The sequence below is a fragment of the Magnolia sinica genome, chromosome 10 (genome assembly GCF_029962835.1).
Source record: "Magnolia sinica isolate HGM2019 chromosome 10, MsV1, whole genome shotgun sequence".
NCBI lineage: Eukaryota > Viridiplantae > Streptophyta > Magnoliopsida > Magnoliales > Magnoliaceae > Magnolia > Magnolia sinica.
Window position 1 is genome coordinate 72,511,613 of NC_080582.1, and position 23,687 is coordinate 72,535,299.

Consider the following 23,687-nt stretch of genomic DNA (forward strand, 5'->3'; position numbering starts at 1 on the left):
ATTCTAATTCATGTCAAGCTCCAATTCTTATCAATCTCAATGTTGTAAAGTTTCCATGAAGTTAAAGCGAATTTCCTTCTTATGAATGTCAAAAATATTTAAATAAGCATCAAGAACTCCTTGAAATGCTCACAAATTAATTCCATGCCTTAACCGCTTGAGATTTCTATGATTATGGTATTCAACATCCTCTCTTTTTAGGGCATTCAACATCCTTGAAATAGAATCACCTCTTGATCTCTCTTAAAGTCCTTCCATGTGTCTGTTGGAGTCGTGCCCTAGAAAACTAATGTAAGCCTAATCGATTGACTATGTGGATATGCCAGTGATGATATAAGTTGCAATTCATGATGATAAAGGATCTTAAGTGGACAGGTTGTTGTGCATTAATTAATATGTAACATACATGAATATGAGTTAAGTAGAGGAGTGAGTCTTTTAGATGTCCTTGGTAACTCAATATTGTATACAATGGTTGTTGGCCAAGGGATATTATGATTTATGGATCTCAGTACCCTATTATAATAAGACCATCACAGGTTTTAAAATATACCTATTGATACTCCATGATGAAAGGAATGATCATCTTGTGTGAGAAGCTGAGACTGACTTGGGTCAAGATGGACAATCCCCACTTTCAAGGGATTTTGGTGTATGTATGCCTTCACTCCACCCTCAAATGAGAGTATGACTATTCTATGAATACATGATCATGTTGGACCTTTAGGCATATGCATCGACAGATCTAGATCAAGTCACTGGTCTAGTGGCCCATTAACTTCAACTTTGATCAAAGTTGATGGTGCTTGAGAAGTCGATTAATCGTTATACCCGAGGATGTGCAAGGGTTAATATCTTGATTGTATGACTTTAACATCTTTATATGGCTATCACATGCACATTAAAAGTGGGTATGGGTGAGTACATCCATCAGAACCTGTTGATTCTTACACAAGCGAATAAGGGATCCACCCTAGACCCTAGAGGTGTGTTTATGGTAAGATTTAATAGATCAAGGACACATAAAGTGATTTTCTTGTTAGGCTTAACATATGAAAGGTTTTAATATACTTTACAAAGGTTTTAATAGTTGAAGTTTTGTTTTAATTGTTAAAATTATTTCGATCAAACTTAATAATGATCTAATAGTGCACTGATCATCATTGGATACGGGTTTTTAGTGGATGACCATGACATTATAAGGACTTGATCATAACCACATGCATTGATAGGGGGGTTACAAGTCCCCATTCTTGTGTAGGGTTGTAGGAATTTGTAGGGCGGTGAAGTAGCATAATCAGTGTACCTTTGAAATCCTAAATCTCTCCTTATAAATAAAATCCAATCCTAGGGGGAAGGGATCCCTAGAGAAAGTTGTGGATGTCACTCCCTTAGGCGTCATTAAGAGAGAAAAAGAGAGAAAAGTGAGTGAGAGATACATATTTTATCTCTCCCTCCTCCCATCTCCCTCCACACGTGGGGTTTACTTGGTGAGGATGCATGGTGCATCATCTTAGCCAAACTTAGAGCTAACGTAGGCTCTCACTCTCCCTTCATCTGGGATAAATCAGGGAGAGACCTCATATATAGGAGGCATGGGATAGAAAAATCAAGAAATATACATCAAGATCACAGCACACTAGGGTATGATTTACACCATTCATGATTGGTTTAGATATTTTAGAAACCCAACATTACATCAGGGGGATCCTAGGGTTAAATTTTATATATATATATATATATATATATATATATATATATATATATATATATATATATATATATATATATATATATATATATATATATTGTTTAAATTCCATTGTGTTTACACAATTCTTTGCCATCATAAGTTATCATATTAGTAAGTTCTATTCTTGCAGCGCACATTGTTTGAGCGATAGTGTATTATGTTTCGATGGTTCTATGGGATATCGTATTTTTAGAATATTTTATTTATATAATCAAGATCACAGCACACTAAGGTATGATTTACACCATTCATGATTGGTTTAGATATTTTGGAAACCCAACAGTACCCAAAGGCTAGGGTATATATATATATATATATATATATATATATATATATCTATATATATATATATATATATTTCAAATTGCTTAAATTCCATTGTGTTTACACAATTCTTTGCCATCATAAGTTACCATATTAGTAAGTTATATTCTTGCAGCGCATATTGTTTGAGTGATGGTGTATTATGTCTTGATGGTTCTATGGGATATCGTATTTTTAGAATATTTTATTTACATAAATAGAAAGAGGGGAGAAGGGTAAATTTAAAGCTTATTAACCCTTAACCTTGTTTACATGGTATTAGAGGTAGGGTTTGTAAAAGTCTAGCCCCCTGCCCCTTTTCCCTTGTTTCTCCAGTTGTTGCCACCAAGAAAATTTGGTCACCATCAAACCCTCTTCTCTTCTCCTCTTCTCTTCACCATGTGTTGTCATGATGCACTACCACTATGAAAAATGAGATGGCTACTATATATGAGGTAGGATGTGGCACTGATACATTCCTTGCATGGTTGGACTAAAAGAAGGTGAACCGTAAATTGGCCATATCATTTGATCTGGGTATCATTATGGGGCACACAACCTATCAATCTTTATTGTAACAAGCCATCTGAGGTGAACCGACCCTCAAAGTGGGTTGCGTATGTCCCTTTCATAAGAAAATGCGTCCTTTAAGCTTAAAAATAAAATTTTAAGAAAAAATCATTTTAGTAATTTTGATTTTTTAATATTTTCTTATTTTTAGAGCTTTAGAATTTCTTCTTTTTAGAAATAACTTGTAATCATGCTAGGACTCTTATAGAAAAAGTTTATTTAGAATTTTTATTTTTAAAAATTAGGATTTAGAAGAGTTTTACTAGAATTAGGATTTTTTTTATTAGAGTTAGAATTTTACTATTTTTGGTAATTATGAATTTTACGGAGTTTGAGTTGGAGTTTGATTCTGAAACATCTTCCAAGTTTGGCATCACTATTTAAAGGATTGTAAATTCATTTTTATCATTTATCAATCAATTTTTGAATTCTAGAATTTATTTCTATTTTCTTATTTTCCTTCATGGATTCGAGGTATCTCTATGAGGAGTCCAGAGAAGCTTTGTGGATTCACAGTAGCTATCCCCTTGAGGAAGACGGTGCTCAACCTCATCATGCCCATCCCTTCTTCAATTGGTATCAAAGTGAGGACTCCCCTTAGACCAATGGCAAATAATGAAGGAATATACCAAAATTCTATGGACGATGATTCAGGGATTCATTATCTATTAAAAAGAATGAAAGTTTTCCACCGAGAAAGTCCATTGACTATGCAAGGGTTACAGGCAACCCTCAACCGCATTGCGGATATGCTAATTTCACCCCGAGCCCAAGGGGATACACAACTTCCCATGGTCAATGTACGATACGACCCCGATTTCTGTAGAGTACCACCTGATGATGGTGAATTGCAAGCCACCACTTTAATTGTGAAAAAGCTGTAGTACATGACAAAGGCTAAATGTAAAGATAGATTTACATCGGCACAACATCTTTTGAATGAGGTACACTGTAAACAAAAATGTTTGTAATGTGATCATCGATGTCAAGAGTAGTGAGAATCTCGTATTGAAAATAATGGTGGAAAAACTACAACTAAAAACAGAAACGCACACATCTCCGTACATGATTGGATGGATCAAGGATGTCAGGAAAACAGAGGTAACCGAACAATATATTGTCTCATTTTCAATTGATAAAAATTATAAGGATTAAGTACTTTGTAACGTTGTCAACATGGAAGCTTGTCACATGTTACTTTAAAAAAAAAACCAAGTTTCATTTCATCATTGTAAAGGCCATTTACATTCGGGCTTCTCCATGAAAAAAGGACTAGGAGAACGCCTATCATCACCTAGACTAATAAAAGACAGAAGAAATCAAAACAAAATGTTCCTGATCGCCCCAAGACCCACCTTATCCAGAAAAAGAAGGCCTCTAACCTGGGGAGGAAGAACCGCAAAACGATCATAGAAAGAGGCCGATCGGATTCGCTTTCCAAGCGAGCAAATGAATCCGCTAGAGCATTACCCTCTTTGAAAATGTGACAAAAAACCACTTGACCTCTACGACGAAGATTCTCAATCCTGATGAGCCAATATCTCCATGTTACTTGGTTGACCATGGAAATATAATGTTAATGCTATACATAGAGGCCGGGACAACATATTTATATTAAAGATGGTAAAAAGTTTATTCTTGTCTCTATGCATAGTGGGGAGACCACACCACAAATAATAGTGGGGACAATGATTATCACTGTTAAAACATTCGTAGGGCCCACTGTAATGTTTACTTTCCATCCATTCCGTACATAAGGTCACACAGACCTAGATGAGGAGAAAAAACAAATATCATATTGATCCAAAATTTCTTTGACCTAAAAGGGTTTTAATGGCAGTCATTCATTCCTCCACAACTTTTTACAGTGTGGTCCACTTGATTTTTTGATTTGTCTTATTTTTCGGCTCAAGCCTCATGACTAACTCACCAAGTGGATGGATGGTTTAGATATAACTCATACTTGATGATAAGACCTACATAACTCGTGACGTTAACACAACCAGCTGGGTTGCTGGTGTGGTACACCTGCCCATCTGCTTTCAAACTACGCGTGGGGGGAGCCAGAGATGGACGGTCAAGTAAGGTGCTCATGGATCCCATCGTGATGTATGTTGTTTATCCACTTCGTCCATCCATTTCTACAGTTTATTTAGGACATGATCTCAAAAAGGAGACAAATCGAAGCTCTGAGTGGAACACACTATGTATCAATGGTAAACGCTTAATCTCTATTATTTCCCATGGTGTGATCCACTTGGGCCTTCCATCTACTTTTTTTTTGGGAAAAGGAAGATTCATTGATAGTAAAATAATTACAGGAATGGACATTCGGGCGGCCCTGGCAAAAAGAGCAGGGGCGCCTATCATAAAGAGCGGCCCAAGGGGCATACATGGATTAACTAAACAAACTAGGAGAGGGGGCAGAGGTCCAAAGATAGCCCAAACCGACTTTGTCTAGGAAAATCATCCCCCTCACTTCAGCAGGAAGGTCGCCAATGAGGTTGTAAACGGAGGAGGATTGCCTTTTGCTCCTGTCATGTGCCAAATCGTCCGCTGGGTCATTTCCTTCTCTCTTAGTGAGCTGAAAGGAGATAGTGCCTCTACTCGCTAGGTTGAGGATCCTAGAAATCCATGGTCTCCAACTCCAGTGATGCTTGTCTTGCCCAAAAGGAGATTCACCATCACTTTAGAATCCAATTCAACCACAACCTTACTCGGCCTCTTTTCCAAGCACAAAGCAATGCCGTCATGGATTGCTCGGATCTCGGCTCGATTGTTAGAGCCCACACCATAACCAACTGAGAAGGCAAAGATAAGGTTCCCATTTGCATTTCTACACACCCCTCCACCTCCCGATAGCCCCGAATTCCCTCTTGTCGAGTTGTCCACATTTAATTTAACCCAACCTGGAGCCGACCTAGCCCATTTGATAACTTCAAACTGGTCAGCAAGGCGGGGAGACCGCCCATTGCCAAAGTCGCTCTGTTGAGGGTCAAATATTGCATATCAGACCCCAATTATTATCTGGATTTACGAACATGGTACTGTTTAATCGTCCAATTTAACTGTGTTTATGCTGCAAGGTATATTTACGAGCTTGGACTGAAACAGGGTACTAAAAGCATGGATTTAAGGCTCAGAATTCACCAAGGCAAGGGATGGAATCCAGGGGACCAAGATCGACGGATATACATGCCAGAGATCTGAGAAAATCGAAAAACTGAAGCTCAATTAGCCTGAAAGTCAGTTAGAATGTAAGATCACAGGGTTTCCACCATCTGTTCGGCTCAAAACTTCATACATGGCCTGAGAACCATAAATGAACCGTACACATCGAACTTCAGTCCTCAGATCCTTGTAGAAGTGGCCCAACGGTCAGATCAGCACATAAAACATCAATCTGAGCCCCACCTGAGATCTGGATATGCTTCAAAGTTGGTTGCAACTCCTTTTATGAAGTGACTCAACATATGGACGGAGCGGATTTCTCCAAAACGTCAAGGTAGGCCCCACTTTACCTGGATGGTGTACACAGTGGGTGTACACCCGCCGTGCACCGGACCAGCCCGTTCGGTCCAAGTCGATTTGACCGACCATACCTAGAAAATGAAACTTCCATTTTCGTTGGTGTGAAACAGGGGTACTGTCAGATCGTTAGTGGGCCTCCATCATGGCCCATGAAAATGATCTGAACCGTCCATCATGTAGAGGCGCTCTTTCTGGTCAAAACCATACTGACCTTTTTCAGCCATACATGTGCACGTGTCAGTCACAACAATCACAAGAAATTCATTTGCAGCCGTTGGAGCAAGATCACTTTAGTGGGCCACATCTACGGACATTCAAAACTGACCATTCCTGACCGAAATTCCGAGAGGAATCCGGTGGACGGTGTGGATCTCTAAAAAAACAGCTACAATGGACCCCACCAACAGCACAACGAAAGAAAAGCGGATTTCGCACGACCGAAGACCCGGCCGATCCGGGCCATTCTAAAAGCATGGTGAGGATCATCCCAGTCATATGGACTGTCCAAATTGCGCCCATGGGACGGCCGACCACTCCCAAGATGCCTGTTTGGATCAGATTTCGAAAAGGATGCCCAAATTCCTGTTCTGATGTTTGTTGCATAAGGAGTTTTCGAAAACTCTATTTGTTACGTAAAAGTTATGCATGTGCACCTTTGAACCGACCTCCTATGTAGCCGACCTTCATCAGCTTATAAAGGGACGTCAGAGAGAGAGAAAATCATCCATCCTTGGATGTGAGCAGCCGTGGAGGCATCTTAGAGCGAGGGAGTAGGAGTTTTTCCCCTTATCTTCGTTTTCTTCTTCTTCTTCTTTTTTTTGGGTTTTAGCTTGATCATGTCTGGCTGAACCTCTTAGCTAGGGCTAAGAGGTGAAGCTTGTAGCGTGATTGGGATGCTTGTTTGGTTTTGATTCTTATTTTATTGAACTCTCATTTATTCTAGTTTGATTATATGGAATGTTTTTAGTTTTAATGGTTTGTTGTGACTCAAATTACAATAGAGTTGCATTAACTTGAGATATTCTCTTTTCGGGTATTGAGATTGTGAACTTGGGAACCCTGTTGTTAACTATTGTCTCATGGGCATAGTTGGGTGATGGAACCCTTCCTAACTTTCACAATTCTCTCATGATTGGTTGTGAGACTGGTAAATTGTTATTGTTTGCTATAGTCTCTTGGGCATGGTTAGGTGACAGAATCACTTCCAAATCTTCGCCATCTTATCTATTGATGATTAGACCCATGAGAAGTTTAGAGATCTGACAAATCTCTTCTTACCAACTAGATAGGATAGGACTCTAATTCCATTTGTGTCCTTGAATCATTGCTAGGTAGCTTCCCAATTGCTACAAGTGGATCCTTGGCACCTTAGTTTTCCACTTTTAAATTTACAAGTTTTAGATTAATATTTCATAATTATTCCCTCATACTCACTTGATTTAGATTTCATCTTAGTCTAGTTCTAGTTTGAGTTATTTTCAGATTACATACAGGTTTCGGTCCCTGTAGATTCGACCTCGGTCTTACCAAGTTTATTACTACATCACAACCCTATACTTGGGGAATGAACACGCTCATGGAGTGCAAGGGCGAGGACCAAGAGAACGGAGTAGAGCTAAATAGCATGTTAGCGCTGACCTTAATGCCCGCAATGATAACCTTGGCCTTCATTGGTTTTCCTTCAAATCTCGCTTCATTCCTCAACTTCCAGGTTTCCCACAGAATCAACATAGGGAGGAGATTATGAAAGGAGGAAGGGGCAATGCCTGGGGCGGATGCTCTACACCATTGGAACAGCCTGCCTTCAACAGATTGTTGCTGCATCAGGGGATACCAAATAGGGGACTGAAGTGCTGCCTGCTGACCATAGAGAAACAAATGCTGGAGGGACTTCGTAGAAGGGCTACCAGAAGAGGACATGGTGCAGTAGCTACAGTAGGAGGCTGGGTGGACACCCTTGGACTGGATCCTGACGTCCACAGGTACTGCCCCCTGGATTAGTTTCCATGCAAAGATGAAAATTTTTAGAGGGAGCATTTTTTGCCAGATCCAAGAAGACGACCTCAAGGACGGGCCTCTATCTCTAACTAGGTTCTAGGCATATTTAATAGAAAATAGGCTGGTCTGATTGTGAGCCCAGAAACAGGATGGGTCACCATCAGAAATAGTAAACCCTCCATGAGAGATGTAAGCCAAGACTTCTAGCGGCAGGAGATTTACAGCAGCTGATGACGGGAGGGGGCTAGCTGGGCCTAGAAAATCCATGATCTTCATTGACAGGAGGGCTTCAGGAATTGGGCTGAATACAATGTTTTGAAGAGGGCCCAGGCCCGTCCAGTTAACCATCCAAAGTTTGAGCTCACCATTCCCCACTTCCCATTAGGCGTTATCTGACACCATAAGAAGGAATTTTCAGACTTTCTTCCACAGGAGAGAGGCTTGATTAGAGGGGTAGTTCCCATCCACTCTATCTAGGTTAGCACGGTGGTTGGCACACATAAGCAACGCCATGGGCCAGCATTGTCCCTGAACTTGACTGCCCAAGCCATTTTCATCTGAAGCACTGTCATGACCTGATTTAGATTGTGCATGCCAAGCCCACCCTCTTCCGAGGGGCGCAAACCTTTTTCCACGCCACCCAATGTTAGTTGCCCTTATCTGTTGTTCTGCCCCAAAAGAACTGCATAAATTTTTGGTCTAGCTTTGTTAGGACCTGCCTGGGGATGTGCACGACTGCCAGGATGTGGTGGGAAATGCACCCTAGAACGTGTTTGATCAAAGTAACTCTGCCCACCTGTGAGATAAATCTGACATTCTAGTTGTTAATCCTTATGTCCACTTTATCAACAAGAAATTGGAAATCCGACTGCTTCACTCTACCTCTGATCAGTGGCGCTCCAATATACTGGACGCCTGCTCTTGATTTGGACATTCCCAAGAGACATTCAACAGCTCTGATTCTAACTAGAGACAGCTTATCCGAGCAAAGAAAATAGCTTTTGCTAAAGTTAATTTTTTGGCCTGATGCCGCTTGGAAGTAGGTTAGGAACTTCTTGATAACGAGGAGCGACCTACGATTGCTATTCAAGAAAAGGAGCGTGTCATCAGCAAAAAGAAGATGAGTGATCAACGGACTTCCACGTTGGAGCTTGAAAGGAAGACACCTCCCTTGATAGACCAGATTTTTGAAGCATCTGGAGAATGCCTCAGCTGTTAGGATGAACAGACTCAGCGACAGAAGTTCACCCTGCTGAATGCCTCTCATCGATCGAAAGAAACTGACAGCTTCACTGTTGACGAGAACTGAGAACCAGTTGTTGCCCCAACAAGTCTCCATCAGGCCAATCCATTTGGCGTTGAACCCAAAGTTGGACAACACTTGTTTGAGGAAGTTCCAATTTATCATGTCATAAGCTTTAGCTAGATCAAGCTTCACAATAGTGTTGCTTCCTCGAACTTTCCTGTTCAGCTCGCGTATCACCTCTTGGGCCAGGGCGATGTTTTCTGTTATCACTCGACCTTTCACAAAAGCGCCTTGCTTGGGAGAGATGAGCTTGGGAAGGATGACTCTAAGCCTGGTCTCCAAGATTTTAGTGAAGATCTTGTAGATGACATTACATAAGCTGATTGGGCAAAAATCTGAAAATTTGATGGCGGATGGGAATTTTGGGATCAAGCTGATGAGAGATGAGAAAAAAGCTCTAGGGAGAGCTCCCCCTTCAAACAAGAATGACGCTGCCGCGTGGATGTCGGCCCCGACAATCTGCCAGCAATTAGAGAAAAATGTGCTTGAAAAACCATCTGGGCCCGGGGCCCCATCCTTTGGGATAACAAATACAGTAGTAGCCTAGAGATCGTCCAAGGAAGGAGGGATTGTCAAGGCCTCATTATCCTGCTAAGAAAGCACCTGGGGGACGGCCTGAAGCAGGTCATCCGCCTGGGAGGTGGGCTCGGCTTGAAAGAGCTGCTCAAAAAAGCTAACCGCTGCCGCTTTGATTTCCTTTTGACCCGTGAGGAGATTCCCTTCCTCATCCTTGATTTTGGAAACGAAACTGCGTCTGATCTTCTCCCTAGCTGACGAGTGGAAGAACTTCGTATTCTTATCACCCTCTGCCAACCAAGAGTTCCTGGCCTTTTGTTTCCAAAAAATTTCTTCCCTGAGTTCCAACTAAGCTAGGCGTTGCCTGGCCGTCGCGTTCTCAAGGATGTTGCTGGCATTCGACGAATCCTGCATGTCTTTTTCAATATTTACTAGGTCTTCCTCCGCCTATTTTAACTGCTGAAAGACGTTCCTAAATTCTGATTTATTCCACATTTTAAGGAGCTGTTTTGTTTTCTTCATCTTCAGCTAGATGTTTATCATGGGCTGGTCCGAACATTTTCCACCCCAAGCCTTTCAGATGACGTCTTGGAAGTTGTTGTATAGTGCCCACATGCGGAGATAACGGAAAGTCTTGGGTTTAGAGTGAGACAAATTTAGACAGGCTAGGAGCAAGGGAGCATGGTCCGAGTTCACTCTAGGCAGGTGCTCCACCTTTAAAAATGGAAAAAGAGAAGCCTAGTTGTCGTTTACAAGAACTCTATCCAACCTCGCCCACATCAGGCCGACCACCTCTGTTATTGCTCCAAGTAAACTGATTCCCGTTATAACCAGCGTCCAAGAGGCCGAAATCCCGCACTGTGTCTAAAAACTCTGCAATACTAGAAACTTATGGGTCACGATTGCCCACTCGCTCATCTGCTGCTGAGATTGCATTGAAGTCACCACCCATAGCCCATGGACTTTGAAGGCTTCTGCTGAGGACTACCACCTCACTCCAAAGAGATCTCTTGAGAATTTTGCTACAACAGGCATCTACTATGGATAGGTAAATGGGATTGCTGAGATTCTGCACAGACAAACTCATAGAAAGCATTTGGTTAGAGGAGGAAAGAACAAAGATGTTTAGATGACTATGGTAGAACTCCCAGATTTTGCCCCCTGACGCTCCATTTGATAGGGATGAGTGAAACCCAAGCTTGAGGCCAATAGCCACCTAACGTTCTCTCTGGACATGGGTTCAAGGATGGCTATAAGGCTCGGGTTGATCTACCGTATCAGCCTCTTCAAGGACCTAATCGTCGGCGTATTACCCACACCTCAGGCATTCCAGATGAGGGCACTATCCATTAGTTACACAGCCGAAGTTCATGGCTTGCCTCTTCAGTTTTCTCAATCTACAATACCATTCGCCTTCCTCATACTGGTTGGAAGATTTTTTACTTTAGAGCTTCTGTCTTCTGCCTTTAGTCCCTTGAAGAGCAACTAAGTCCGGACTTGGGACTGACTCAGAGAGTTGGCCACCTCCTCCTGAGGGGCGAGAGAATCATTTCACTGCTGGGTGTTTGAGGACCACTGATGATGCCCAGCTGGGGGAACTAAGTACGGGATTAGGACAATTGCTGGTAAGATAGGCTGATCCTCCAGGGGACCTCGAGCGAAGTAGGGAAATAAGTCCACAACAATCTGGCCTACCGAAACTAACTCCATTGAAGGAGGGGATCCAAAATGGTGGCTGAAGTGAATTAAGTCAATGCTATCTCTCAGCCTCACTTGGGCTCTCAAATTATTAGGAGCTAATTAAGCTTCAGTGGGGATCCCCCTACAGATTTTGGACACTGCTTGAAGGCCTTGATAGGGGCTATGCTACTACTGTTCAGGTTAATCGAGCAGAGAGCTGACCGGGGGACTTCTCCCAGGGGAGCTACTTTAACCTGACGGGGAGGCTAATCCGTGACAAGGGAGATCTTGACAAGGGAGGGGAGGGATACTGGGGGAGAGGCCAAGGCTGGAGGGTGGGCCAGGACGACAATTTGGTTGGGAGGGTGACAATTGGCCCTTAGAGTTTTGGACGCAGGGGTGGATGCCTCAGGGGGAGCAGCTACGCCTTGCACCGAGCCACAATCCATATAGGAGCAGGAAGAAAGGCATCAAGGTTGGGTGGGAAAATTGAGGGAGGAAGGATGAGGGGGTTGGGGTCTTTTGAGATGGGGCCTGGGTGGCTGGGGAGGCCAGGGAGGTGCTGAGGCAGAGAAGCTGTGGTTTTGGGAAGGTCCAAGCGAGCCTTGGGCTGAGCAGGCCCAGGGACAGGCAGGGTTAGAGGGTCCGATAAAGGGGTAGGGTCAGATGGGGAGATAAGCATGAAGATGGGTTGGGGTTTAGGAGGGTTGTAGATGCTAATGGGCAGGGGAGATGGATGGGCTCGGGACGAGATTTGATGGGCCAGTGGGGCATTAGAGCAAATAAATGGGTTATCCACATGGGGAACTAAATCTTGGACAACTGCTGGGCTTGAGTTTGGGCATAGGGGGTTTTGTGGGGCAATTCCTCGAACAGGAGGAAGGCATAGGACATGAGGACCCACCCGCTCCCTGGAAAAGGATCTAGTGACCCATTCCTTAGTGGATTCCGGCTCCTCTTGGGCAGATCTGGATGGGCAAGTGTAACCATTCAAGCAGGGTATTTCAAGTATACTAAAACTTGGGAAAGATTTACCATCTACCACCAAGTTCCTTGTGCTGTGCAGGTCAGATTTTGGCTGGAGCTTGATACGAACTCTAGCAAAACCTTGAAAGACTGCATAGGTAGTTGCCTTATCAGTCTCCATCACCTCTCCATAGGTGTTGGCTACCTTTTGAATTATGCCCGGGTACCACGAATGCGGCAGGATTCCAAATAACCTAATCCAAACACCTTGAGTTAAAGCTTCAGGGGACCAAGGTTATAAATGAGACAACCGCATATTCTGGTGGAGAGGGGTGTCTGCTTCAAATGCTAGCATTTCCTCCCTCGATTGAAACTTGAGCAGGAATCTATTGGGGCCGATTCTTATGAAGTCCACCAAAGATGCAGAGAGGTCAGATTCGTGGAATGAATCTATCAGGTGAAGAATTGAGACACTACCATCATATGCAGTTGCAATTAGGGCCAATGCTAACTCTCTTCTCAGCTTAGCGACCTCCCTATTGTCGACCTCAACAGGGAGCTGGTCAGGGCCCTCTGGTTTGCCCTGTGGAGGAGTAGCATTAAGCGATCTGAAACTCTGGACTGGGTTATTCAACCGCTTAGCCATTGACATGTAGGAGACCCCTTTTGGGCGCGGGGGTAGTTACTATTCAGGAGGATGCTGCGGAGGTGGGACTCTGACTTCAGACCCTCCCTTTTGGAGCCTTGCCCTTTCGATGGAGATGATTAATGATTCTATCCTTGGGGATGTAAACATTCGAGATTTTTCCATACCTGTCGAAGATAAGCAAGACGTCTTCCTGATTAGTGTCATAGGTGAGGTTCGCTGCAAATAAGGAAAATGGTGAGGAGGGTTTCTTCCGTCCGCGGGGAACCCGCCATGAAGGATCCTTCGCCCGTGAAGGACGTTCGACTCTCATCTTCTACCCATGAAGCGAATTTTGTTTGATTAGGTGATTGAAGTTGTGTAATGTGGAAGAAAGGTGACCTTTTCGGCCTTCCATCTACTTCAATTTTTGGCTCATGCAATAAAATGAGATTTCAAAATGATGTACTACTTAAATAAAACATAAATATTGTGGTTGGCGTTAAAGTCCATGTTTTTTGCTATTGCACTTGCAATATATGATTTTTAACCTATAAGGTATGCCGACGGCTTATTATGTTAAAGAAACAACTACATGACTGTCGGCGTTAGTCATTTTTTTTGTAGTGATGGGAATGGAGAACCAATCCAAGACTTCTAAAGTTGAGGAAAAGTTTCTCATAACTGAACATGATTTTATTAAACAATCTGAGGAGATGGAAGATGTAGATGCATTAGTTGAAAAGGAAAAATATATAGAGCCTATGAACATCCTAGAGCATTTAAAACCAATGTTGCAGGAGTTCAAGGCAATTGTGCTCGATGAACTTCCTAAGGAATTGCCTCCCTTACGAGATATACAAAACCATAGTGATCTTGTCTCAGGAGCAAGTTTACCTAATTGTCCATATTATCAGAAACGATTGTAAAAGCTCAGGCTATGCTTGATGGCATAGACATTTGTTCCAATTTGGGCCTTTCTAACATTACCGTTGAGTCTGATTCCAAGATTATTGTGGATGCAGCGAGCAATCCCTCGGTCCCCTACCCTTAGAACATATGGTACAGGATGTGAGCCATCCATCAAAAGAGTCACCCTCTCAACCTCATTTTTAAGCACATTTTCTGCGAGGGTAACTCGGTGGTGGATGCTTTGCCTAGGTTGGCCAATGACAAGAACGCCAACAGACTCTTTAGATTCCATGCAGATCTTCCAAGAAGTATTAGGGGGTCTTTGGTTCTAAACAACGTCAGGCTTGGAAGTTTCAGAACCTTCTGACCTAAAGCTTCCCCCTCTTATCGTATATGGGATGTCCTCCTCCATTTGGTTCGGCCCTGACCCTGTTTCTAGTTGATGGTTTGCTAGTCTTTTTTGTCCATAGCCCAGTGTGAGTTTTTTGGTATATGATAGGCAAGGTCTAATATCTTTTTGTTTGGGACTTAGCGAAATGGTTGTACATCCTTTTGCAATCAATAAAATTCTGGTGGCATGGCCCCACCTTTCTTTTTAAAAAAAGGATGCAAGATTTTGCAGGCACAAATAAAGGAATTCATCCATACTAGTCAAGTCAAGGAGAGCATGAATACATGTATTGTGTTAGCTCAAGATCTTAATGCAAATTACAAGTAAAATACTGAAAAACATCGGTGTCAGAAACTATTTGAGTATCATGAGCAAAGTCCCTTGAGTAACTCAATGATGACTTTTTTCCAAGTGGAGGGGTCTAATGTAGGATGTGACACCGATACATTCCTAGCATAGTTGGACTAAAATATGGTGACCCATAAATTGGCCATAACTTTTGATCCGGGTATCATTACGCTATGCACAACCTATCGATCTTTACTGCAACAGGCCATCCGGGGTGAACCAACCCACGAAGTGGGTCACGTCTGTCCGTTGCATTAGAAATGCGCCCTTTCAGCTCAAAAATAAAATTTTAAGGAAAAAAAATATATTTAGTAATTCCAATTTTTTAAAATTTTATAATTTTTAGAGTTTTAGATTTTTCTTCCTTTTTAGAAATAACTTGTAATCATGTTAGGACTCTTATAGAAAAAATTTATTTGGAATTTTTATTTTTAGAAATTAGAATTTAGAAGAGTTTTATTAGAAATAGGATTTTTTTTTTTTTTTTTTATATTAGAGTTAGACTTTTACTATTTTTGATAATTATGAATTTTAGGGAGTTTGAGTTGGAGTTTGATTCTGAAACTTCTTCCAAGTTTAGTATCACTATTTAAAGGGCTGTAAATTCATTTTTATCATTTATCAATCAATTTTTGAATTTCTAGAATTTATTTCTATTTTCTTATTTTCCCTCATGGATTTGAGGTATGTCTGTGAGGAGTCTGGAGAAGCTCCGTGGATTCAGAGTAGTTATCCCCTTGAGAAAGGCGGTGCTCGACCTCATCACACCCATCGCTGCATCAATATACTAGATCCATAAATGAAAGTTAGCTAATTTTCATACTGAAAAAGGGATAGTGGAGTATCGATGGGTCTACACGATCAAATATTTTATGAATAAATTCATTTAGCAGTCAAAGCCCATTTGGTACCCAAGGGCTACACGCAAGACCCAAGGACTTAATTATGAGAAGACATTTTCTCATATTGACAAATTAAACTCTATTCGAGTATTGATTTCTATTACAACTAATAAGAATTGACCTCTTTATTGATTGAATTTCAATAATGCATTCCTTCATGGGGACTTCGGTGAAGAAATCTAAATATAACTACCTCTACGATTTGTTGCTTAGGAGGAGACTAAGAGAGTATGTAGAGTTTTTTTAAAAAGTATGGCTTAAAGTAGTCTTTAAGGGTGTGGTTTGACAAGTTCAGTAAGATGTTACTGACATCTTCTTGTATTAGAGTAATGTTGATAAGTTATTCTTCATGAAATATAATGATAAGGGTATGATAGTATTGGTTGTATATATCAATGATATCGTCATTAGAGGGATTCACACATTTAGCATCTTAGAGCTTAGGAGGTGTCTCTAGAAGCATTTTCAAACCATGGATCTAGGTCTACTTTGTTACTTCTTAGGTATTGAGGTCACCAAATCAAAGTATAGGATTAATCTTTCTTAAAGGAATTATGTTCTTAATTTGTTGAAGGAGGCTGTCGTTTTTGAGTATATATCGGCTAATACACTTATGAAGACTAGTTAGAAGTTATTAGATGACTAGGGAGAGATATTTAATGACCTAAGTGGATATGGGAGGATAGTTGGAAGCTATATTATATCTTACAATTACTCTATTACATTCACCATTAGCATTATCAGTAGATATATGCACCAACTGGGAGTTCCACATTTGAAGGCAATTCTCAAGATATATATATATATATATATATATATATATATGAAGAAAACAACTAGCTAAGGGATCTTATATCGAATTGATAGTCATTTCATGTGGAGGCAGTCACTAATGTTGATTGGGTAGGTTCCATCACAGATAGAAAATCTACTTTAGGATACTTTCTTTTATTGGAGAAATTTTCTCTACTGGAAGAGTAAAAAGTAGAATATGGTGGTTTGTTCTAGTGTTAAGGTCAAGTATAGAGCCCTTGGTCATGCCATTGTGAGCAGTTATGGCTCAAATCCTCATTATAGGAGTTCTAATTATTTCTAGGTGGTCCTATGATGCCTTATTGTGATAATCAAGTGGTGACTCACATTATAAATAATTTAGTCTTTTATGATAAATTAATCACTTAAAAGGTGATTGTCATTTCAGTCAAAAAAAGATTGCTTCTAAGGAGATTGCCACATCCTTAATTTAGTCCAAGTTTCATATTATAGATATTGTAGCTAAAACCTTACCATATGGACAATTCTCTTAACTTAGTTATATGCTAATATGTATCCTCCATCTTGATGGGGAGTGGTAGAGTGAGAGTGTATTATGTTTAGGTGGTCTTATGAACTCTCATATTTTTAAAATATATTATTCATATAAATAGAAAAGATGGGAGGATAGTAATCCCTAATCCTAATTAACTTTAATCTTGTTCACAAATACCTTGACCCTCTCATCCTCCAATGGAATGATATTGCTTTAATTGTCATAAGAAACTATCTAACTTCCTAGTTCCTCAATCCATGAAAGGTCATAGTATTCGACATGTTAGAGTTGTACCTTGGAAAACCAATATGAACCCTATCCATTGGGGTTATGGATGAGACACTGATGATCTTAGCTATAGATAATGAAAACCAAGTGTCCTAGATAGACATATTACTATACCTTGTTAATATGCAGAGGTGCCTTAAATATACATGAATATGAGAGTAAAAGAAGAGGAATTCCTTCGGTTGTCTTTGAAAACTTGAGATTGGACACGACGATCACTGACCATGAGAGAGTTGTGAACCGTGGATATCAATACCATATTACATCATGACCATTAAGAGTTTATAGGATAGACATATGGTTAGTGAGATTAGATGATTTGTATATGGTCGTCATGTGTGAAGGGACTAGTGACAAGTAATTAGGATGGACATTCTCCAGCATCTAGCACAATGATGATGAGTCTGTGTGCCTTTTCCTTACTCTACATAGGAGTGTGAGCATATCATAGATATAGGATCCTGATGTTAGAACATTAGGCACTTGTATTGGTGGATAGAGGTCAAGTATCTTGTCTTGGGCTCATTTTACTTGAACTATGATCAACTTGATTAATCCTTAGGCCTGAAGGCATATGAAGTTTAAGATTTTGATCATATGTGCTTTAGATTACTTAATGAGTTCAATAAATGGCTAATAAAAGTGGGTGTGGATAGGCACATTGATTAAGGTGTTGATACTCGCATATCCACTAGTTTCTTATGAATTCATTTATAGCATAAATATAGGAAATAGGAGGTTTATCAAGTGATTTTTTGTTGGGCTCGGTACTTCGAAGATTTTAATGACTTTAAATTATTAAAATTTTATTTTGATTGTTAAAAGTATTTTGATCACACTTTATAAATAGATCCTATATCAAAAGGAAAGAGAGTCCTAGAGATGTTGAGAGACTTGTACACCCAATCCCATTTGGATGCCACCTCATAGAGAGAGAGAGAGAGAGAGAGAGAGAGAGATTTCATCTCTCCCTCACATCTCTCATCACACAAGTAACATGTAGGGTCCACCTATGTGACAATGCGTTAGGTCTGACCCTATATGGAGGCTAATATGTTGGCTCTTGACTCTCTTTCAATTGGGATAGATTAGAGAGAAAATTATTAGTTTGGAAGATCAACAATGATAATTTCTACTACATTGTGTGTGAATTTTATCATGTAAATTGTAACTATTTATCTTGCATTTTTCTTATTCAAAAATTTGAAATTATCAAAACAGGGATTCATAGGGTTTATTAATTAAATTTCTATTTTTTGAAAAGTTGAAATTCCATTGTATTTCATAAAATTTTAACATGCCGTTCATACCTTAATTGCTTTACCTAGCAATACTCCTATTAACCACAGGCCTTCTCCATAAGGCCTAATCACCTCTCATGGCCTAAATTTTCTCCATCAACATGGTGAGGGTCTCTAGCACCATAATAAAAATAACACATGGGCCTGCCTATCATATACACAATAAACATCACCCAGGACTAATGTGACCTAGCCCTACCTTGTCGAAGAGAATCCTCCCCCTAAAAACTTAAGGGAGGGATGAGAGATTAGGAAAAATCCATTGATGAATGTCTTAAATCTGTAATTATCTAGGCTGCTCGACCGGTCGAGGGGTTGGCTCGACTGGTCAAAGGGTCCACTCGACCAGTTGAGGCTCACTTGACTCGAAGTCCAGCGTGTATTGTATTTGGGTGTCCGAGACGCTCGACCAGTTGAGGGTTAGGCTTAACTGGTCTAAGGTGTCCTTCGACCAGTTGAAGCCCTAGCTCGACTAGTCGAGGGTTACACAGACTTTGTACAAACTACGTAAATTTGAGGCAGTTTCAAAGGGGTGCATAAGCTTAGTTTCCTAAACTATAAATAGGGGTCCCTAGGGCTTTTCTAAGCAATGCTAAGGCTTTCTAAAGGGGTTCTAAGAGTTCCTAAAAGGGTTTTAGGATTTCTAAAGGGTGTAGCAAAGGTGAGATTCGAGGTTGTTCGAATCGGGTAAGTCCTTTCTCTTTGTAATTTATGCTTTCATAGTGGAATTTTGTCGCTTTGTGCCGTGGTTTTTTCCCGCAAGGGTTTTCCACGTTAAATCTTTGTTTCTCTTGTGATTGCTTGGTGCCATTGGATTGTTATCCTAGATCTAGATCTGTGTGATTCCGCGGCACAAATCCCCAACAAAATCGAGGACGACTGAGAGGAGCTCCCCAGCCTAGCCAGACCACCTGCCATGATATTGGCTTCTCTCGGCATGAATGAAATCCTAATGTTACCGTAATAAAATAATAATAATAATAAATAAAATAAACTTCTACTCAAACCCAGGGTTACCAGAAAATCCAACTCGATGGTGATCCCTTATTCAACATCCCCACCACAAACTTAGAATCACTCTCCACTTCTATTTGAATTAGAGCCCCATCCATAACCCGAGGCAAATCCATAAAGAAAATCCCCTTTATGGTCCCTACACATTTAGAGGCCATCAGAATGCCCCTCTCATGGACCTAGACATCGCCCGAAGCAGCTCCCCACAGCTTCCATGATAAGAGAGACATCTTAGTAGGCAGCTTGGCATGCTAAACCCACCTGGCCCAAGCTTTGCACCCTTGCACGGACCTGCAAATATTCCAAGCCGACTTCATGTCGAAAATCCTAGAAGGGGAGGTTGTCCACACGCACCTGTCAGCTTTGGCGAAGGTGCGAAAACCTTCATGTGCCATGTGGAGCAGCACCTCAGCCGGGACAAGGGAAGACAACAGTGATTAGGGGATAAGGCCCCTCGGAATCCAGCATGTACGTATAAGCTTAAGAAGCTTCTGGCTAGTATTCATGGATGGCTAAGGTAAAACCATATGTCAATCATCCAACGGCTAGGAATACTCTATAAACCTTCTAAATTATTTTACGCCACTCTTTCACTCTTTACCAATCTACTTCTAATTTCATCCCTAACTTGAATATATTGATTTTGTGGAGTATATTTTTTGATCTTCGTAATTAATACCTTACAATGGATATTCAGTTGAATCCATTTACCTTCTTCTTGACAGGACAATCTAGAGTTGTAGAACACCTAAAATAAGCCCGTGGCATTGGATTATCTTTAGTGATCTTCTGTCCATATTTCCTCCATTGATAACCATCTTTCACTATCTAAATAAATAAAGTGAAAAAGAAAAAAGATGATTAGAAAACCAGCGAAAATACCAATTTAATGATGAAAAACAATCCTATTTTGAATAAAATGAACAAAATCATTGAAGAAACTTACTAAGTTAGTGTCCGTCTCATCAGTTCTTATGAAGACCTTCGATGATTTCACTTTGAGAGCCTCCCTTGCCAGTCTCTTGATTGAATCTTGGCTAGAGCAACTCTCAGTCATGGTGCACATCTCTTGTGTCCTCTTCTTCAACTGATCTTGAAGAATATCGCAACTATTGCTCATCACACTAATCATATGTTTAAGCTCCTCATTCTCTTTATATAAATGTTGTAACTCGGCTTCTAGAGCTTGCGCCTGAATAAATTAAGATCGAAATGTAATTATGATTTGATTAACTAGAAATGAGTGTTCTCCCCAACACATTCAATTGCCATAGACTAAAAAGAAAAAAGAAGATACATTAATATAAATCGTCTTAAATATGAGATTACTTAAAATAGCAATTTAGTAGTGTGCACTCAAGAGAACATAAATGATATGGGTGCATCTAGCAATTTCAAGTAATTTGCATGAATTTAGTCAAAATTTTCTTCTTTATTGAAGTTTAATCACTCCATTAATTAAAAATTAAAATGTTTTTGGTAAGCTGGTTACATCAATTCCTGCCACTTAGACCAACCTAATGTTGTATTTTATGCTTTGTAGCAAATGGATGCCTTCTTTAGTTAAGAGAACTAAAGTAGTAAACACAAGAAGAATATTACCAAGGGAAATCACTTTCTTGGAAAGTTTTGGACTACAACTAGGTTATGTCTCTCAACCTCCTTTCGGGTTCTATGTCCCCTAGTTGGAAATGGATTCCTTGAATAACCAAAGTTCATGACCTTTCCTCCCACACTCAGGTATAATTCTCTCACACTCTGGGGGAGGGCAACACCGTGGCAGATGCATTGGATAGAATGGGTAGTGGCACCCAATCCACGTTTTTCTCTGATAGAGCAGCGGATAACCCCTCTCCCATCAGAGGCCTTATCTTTTTGGACAAAGTGGGCCTGGGTTCGATCATAAACATGTAGATTTGTTCAGTCCTTTTCTTTTTCCTTACGATAGGTCGATGCAGATTTTTTCATTATGTCCGTCCCAAAGCAAGCGGATCGTTTGATCATTTTGCAATGAAACATAATTAAAAAAAAAAAAAAAAACAAAACTAGGTTATGTCTATTGTATATAAGAGTCATATCTTGACATACTTGAATTTCTCAAAATTGTTAAAAACTCTCTCTCTCTCTCTCTCTCTCTCTCTCTCTCTCTCTCTCTCTCTCTCTCTCTCTCTCTCAGTGTGTTAAAATTATTTTAAAGAAAAACCTTTATCTATGTTTCTTTCTTTCTACTTGTCTAATCTATCTATCTATCCATCTATTGGTAAATTAAGACCAGTGGCATGAAAACCATCTAAGAGAACTTAATATTAATCAAATTAGAACTATATCCCTCTCTCCCACTCTTATCTATCTTCAACAACAAAACTATTTAGAATGACTTCTATTAATGAAATTAGAACCATCTCCTTCCAGTTTTGTCTTGCGGCGTATCTCTCAGTGTTTGGGCAAAGTATAGAGAAAAACAAAAGTTCCTAGAGGTACCACGATCAAGAAAATGGGACAAAGAAGAAGAAGAAACACGTGCCTTTTCAACATCCAAGGCATTTTGTTGGGTGCCCATGATTCCTTTCTCTGTTTCTCGTTGATTAATTGCACTCAGAATGACAAGAAGACCAGCCAATAGATAAGGTTAAGGGGATTTAATTGAGTTTTAATTTATCTTCTTTTGTTATAGAAGCAAAGTCTCTCTCTCTCTCTGAGTTTTAATTTATCTTCTTTTGTTATAGAAGCAAAGTCTCTCTCTCTCTCTCTCTCTCTCTCTCTCTCTCTCTCAGGATGGAAGGGACTCGATCGGTCAAATTAACGGCTGATGTTGAAAACCAGGTTCATTGTCTTTACAGTAGAAAGGATGAATATAGACACTATAAAACACCTACGCAAGCCCCGTTTCGTCACATGCAGACGCAAGCACTCTTTCTTCCGTTGGAAGAGGATTGAAACTAGCTGGCGTGGGTAGGTGTCGTGCGAAGACGACCGCTGACCCTCCTCTACCTCCGAGTTGTACGAACGGTTCAAAAGAAATCAAAGTTACATGGGCCCCACAATGATGTATTTATCATATCTACACCGCTCATCCATTTTGAGAGATCATTTTACATCTTGATCCCAAAAATGAGTAATTTCTAAGGCTCAAGTAGACCACACTGCAAATAGCCGTGGACAATGATTTTTACTGTTAAATTATTCACAGGGTCCACCGATAACGTTTAATTTCCAACCAATATATTCATAAAGGTCACACATATGCGGATGAAGAGAAAAAATAAATATCATATTGATCTAAAATTTCTGTAACTGGCAAAAGGGTTTCAATGGCAGGCGTTCAATCCTCTATTGCTTTTTACAGTGTGGTCCACTTGATTTTTGGATCTGTTTTTGAGTCAAGCCTTTGGACGAGCTCACGAAGTGGACGGACAGTTTGGATATAAATCATACCTCCTGATGGGACCCACGGAACTTGGTGACGTCAACACATCAGCCACATCGGTGGTGTGTGGTACACCAGCCATTCCACTTCCCGCTCGCTTTCCTCATTACACCGTTCGCAACTGCTCCCGTGATCCTCGCACATAGATTCAGTAAGCAATTCGTGGCACACGTTCCAGGATTTTTCCTCGTGTTATGGTGCATATTCCCAGTGTTATTTGGTTCTGATCTGGCCCACATAGCAGGATGGTGGCTTATGCATTTTCTCGTGGGGTTAGACCTTTAGTTATTCTTCGTCTGGCCATCATCTGCATGGCCCCACCTGATCATGGCCATCTCTACTCGCGCGACTCGCCATTCTCCTTATTTCGTTCCTTTCCTTTAACCCTTATTTCAAGAGATTCAACGGGGCGGGCACGTGGACTTTGGCCCTCCTGGACTCGTCAACGTCCTGGGCAGTACTTTTGGACAAGAATCTGTCTGGGTCACACACGCAAACCCACTGCAGACGTGGCGTATGCAAACCTCAATCTAAGCCCTTCAAAAAA

At 40.7% G+C, this 23,687-nt stretch overlaps 1 protein-coding gene across 1 annotated transcript in view; it reads right to left on the reverse strand.

Annotated features, from left to right (window-relative positions):
• The window catches only part of LOC131217590 (probable WRKY transcription factor 40), a 33,681-nt gene extending 12,109 nt beyond the window's left edge, over positions 1 to 21,572 (reverse strand). The window contains exons 1-3 of the mRNA XM_058212528.1: positions 21,471 to 21,572; positions 20,660 to 20,905; positions 20,425 to 20,541 (exon numbers count right to left, since the gene is read on the reverse strand). Of these exons, the coding sequence (XP_058068511.1) occupies positions 20,425 to 20,541; positions 20,660 to 20,905; positions 21,471 to 21,572 (465 nt within the window). The remainder of the gene's footprint in view (positions 1 to 20,424; positions 20,542 to 20,659; positions 20,906 to 21,470) is intronic.
• Between the last annotated feature and the right edge of the window lie 2,115 nt (positions 21,573 to 23,687).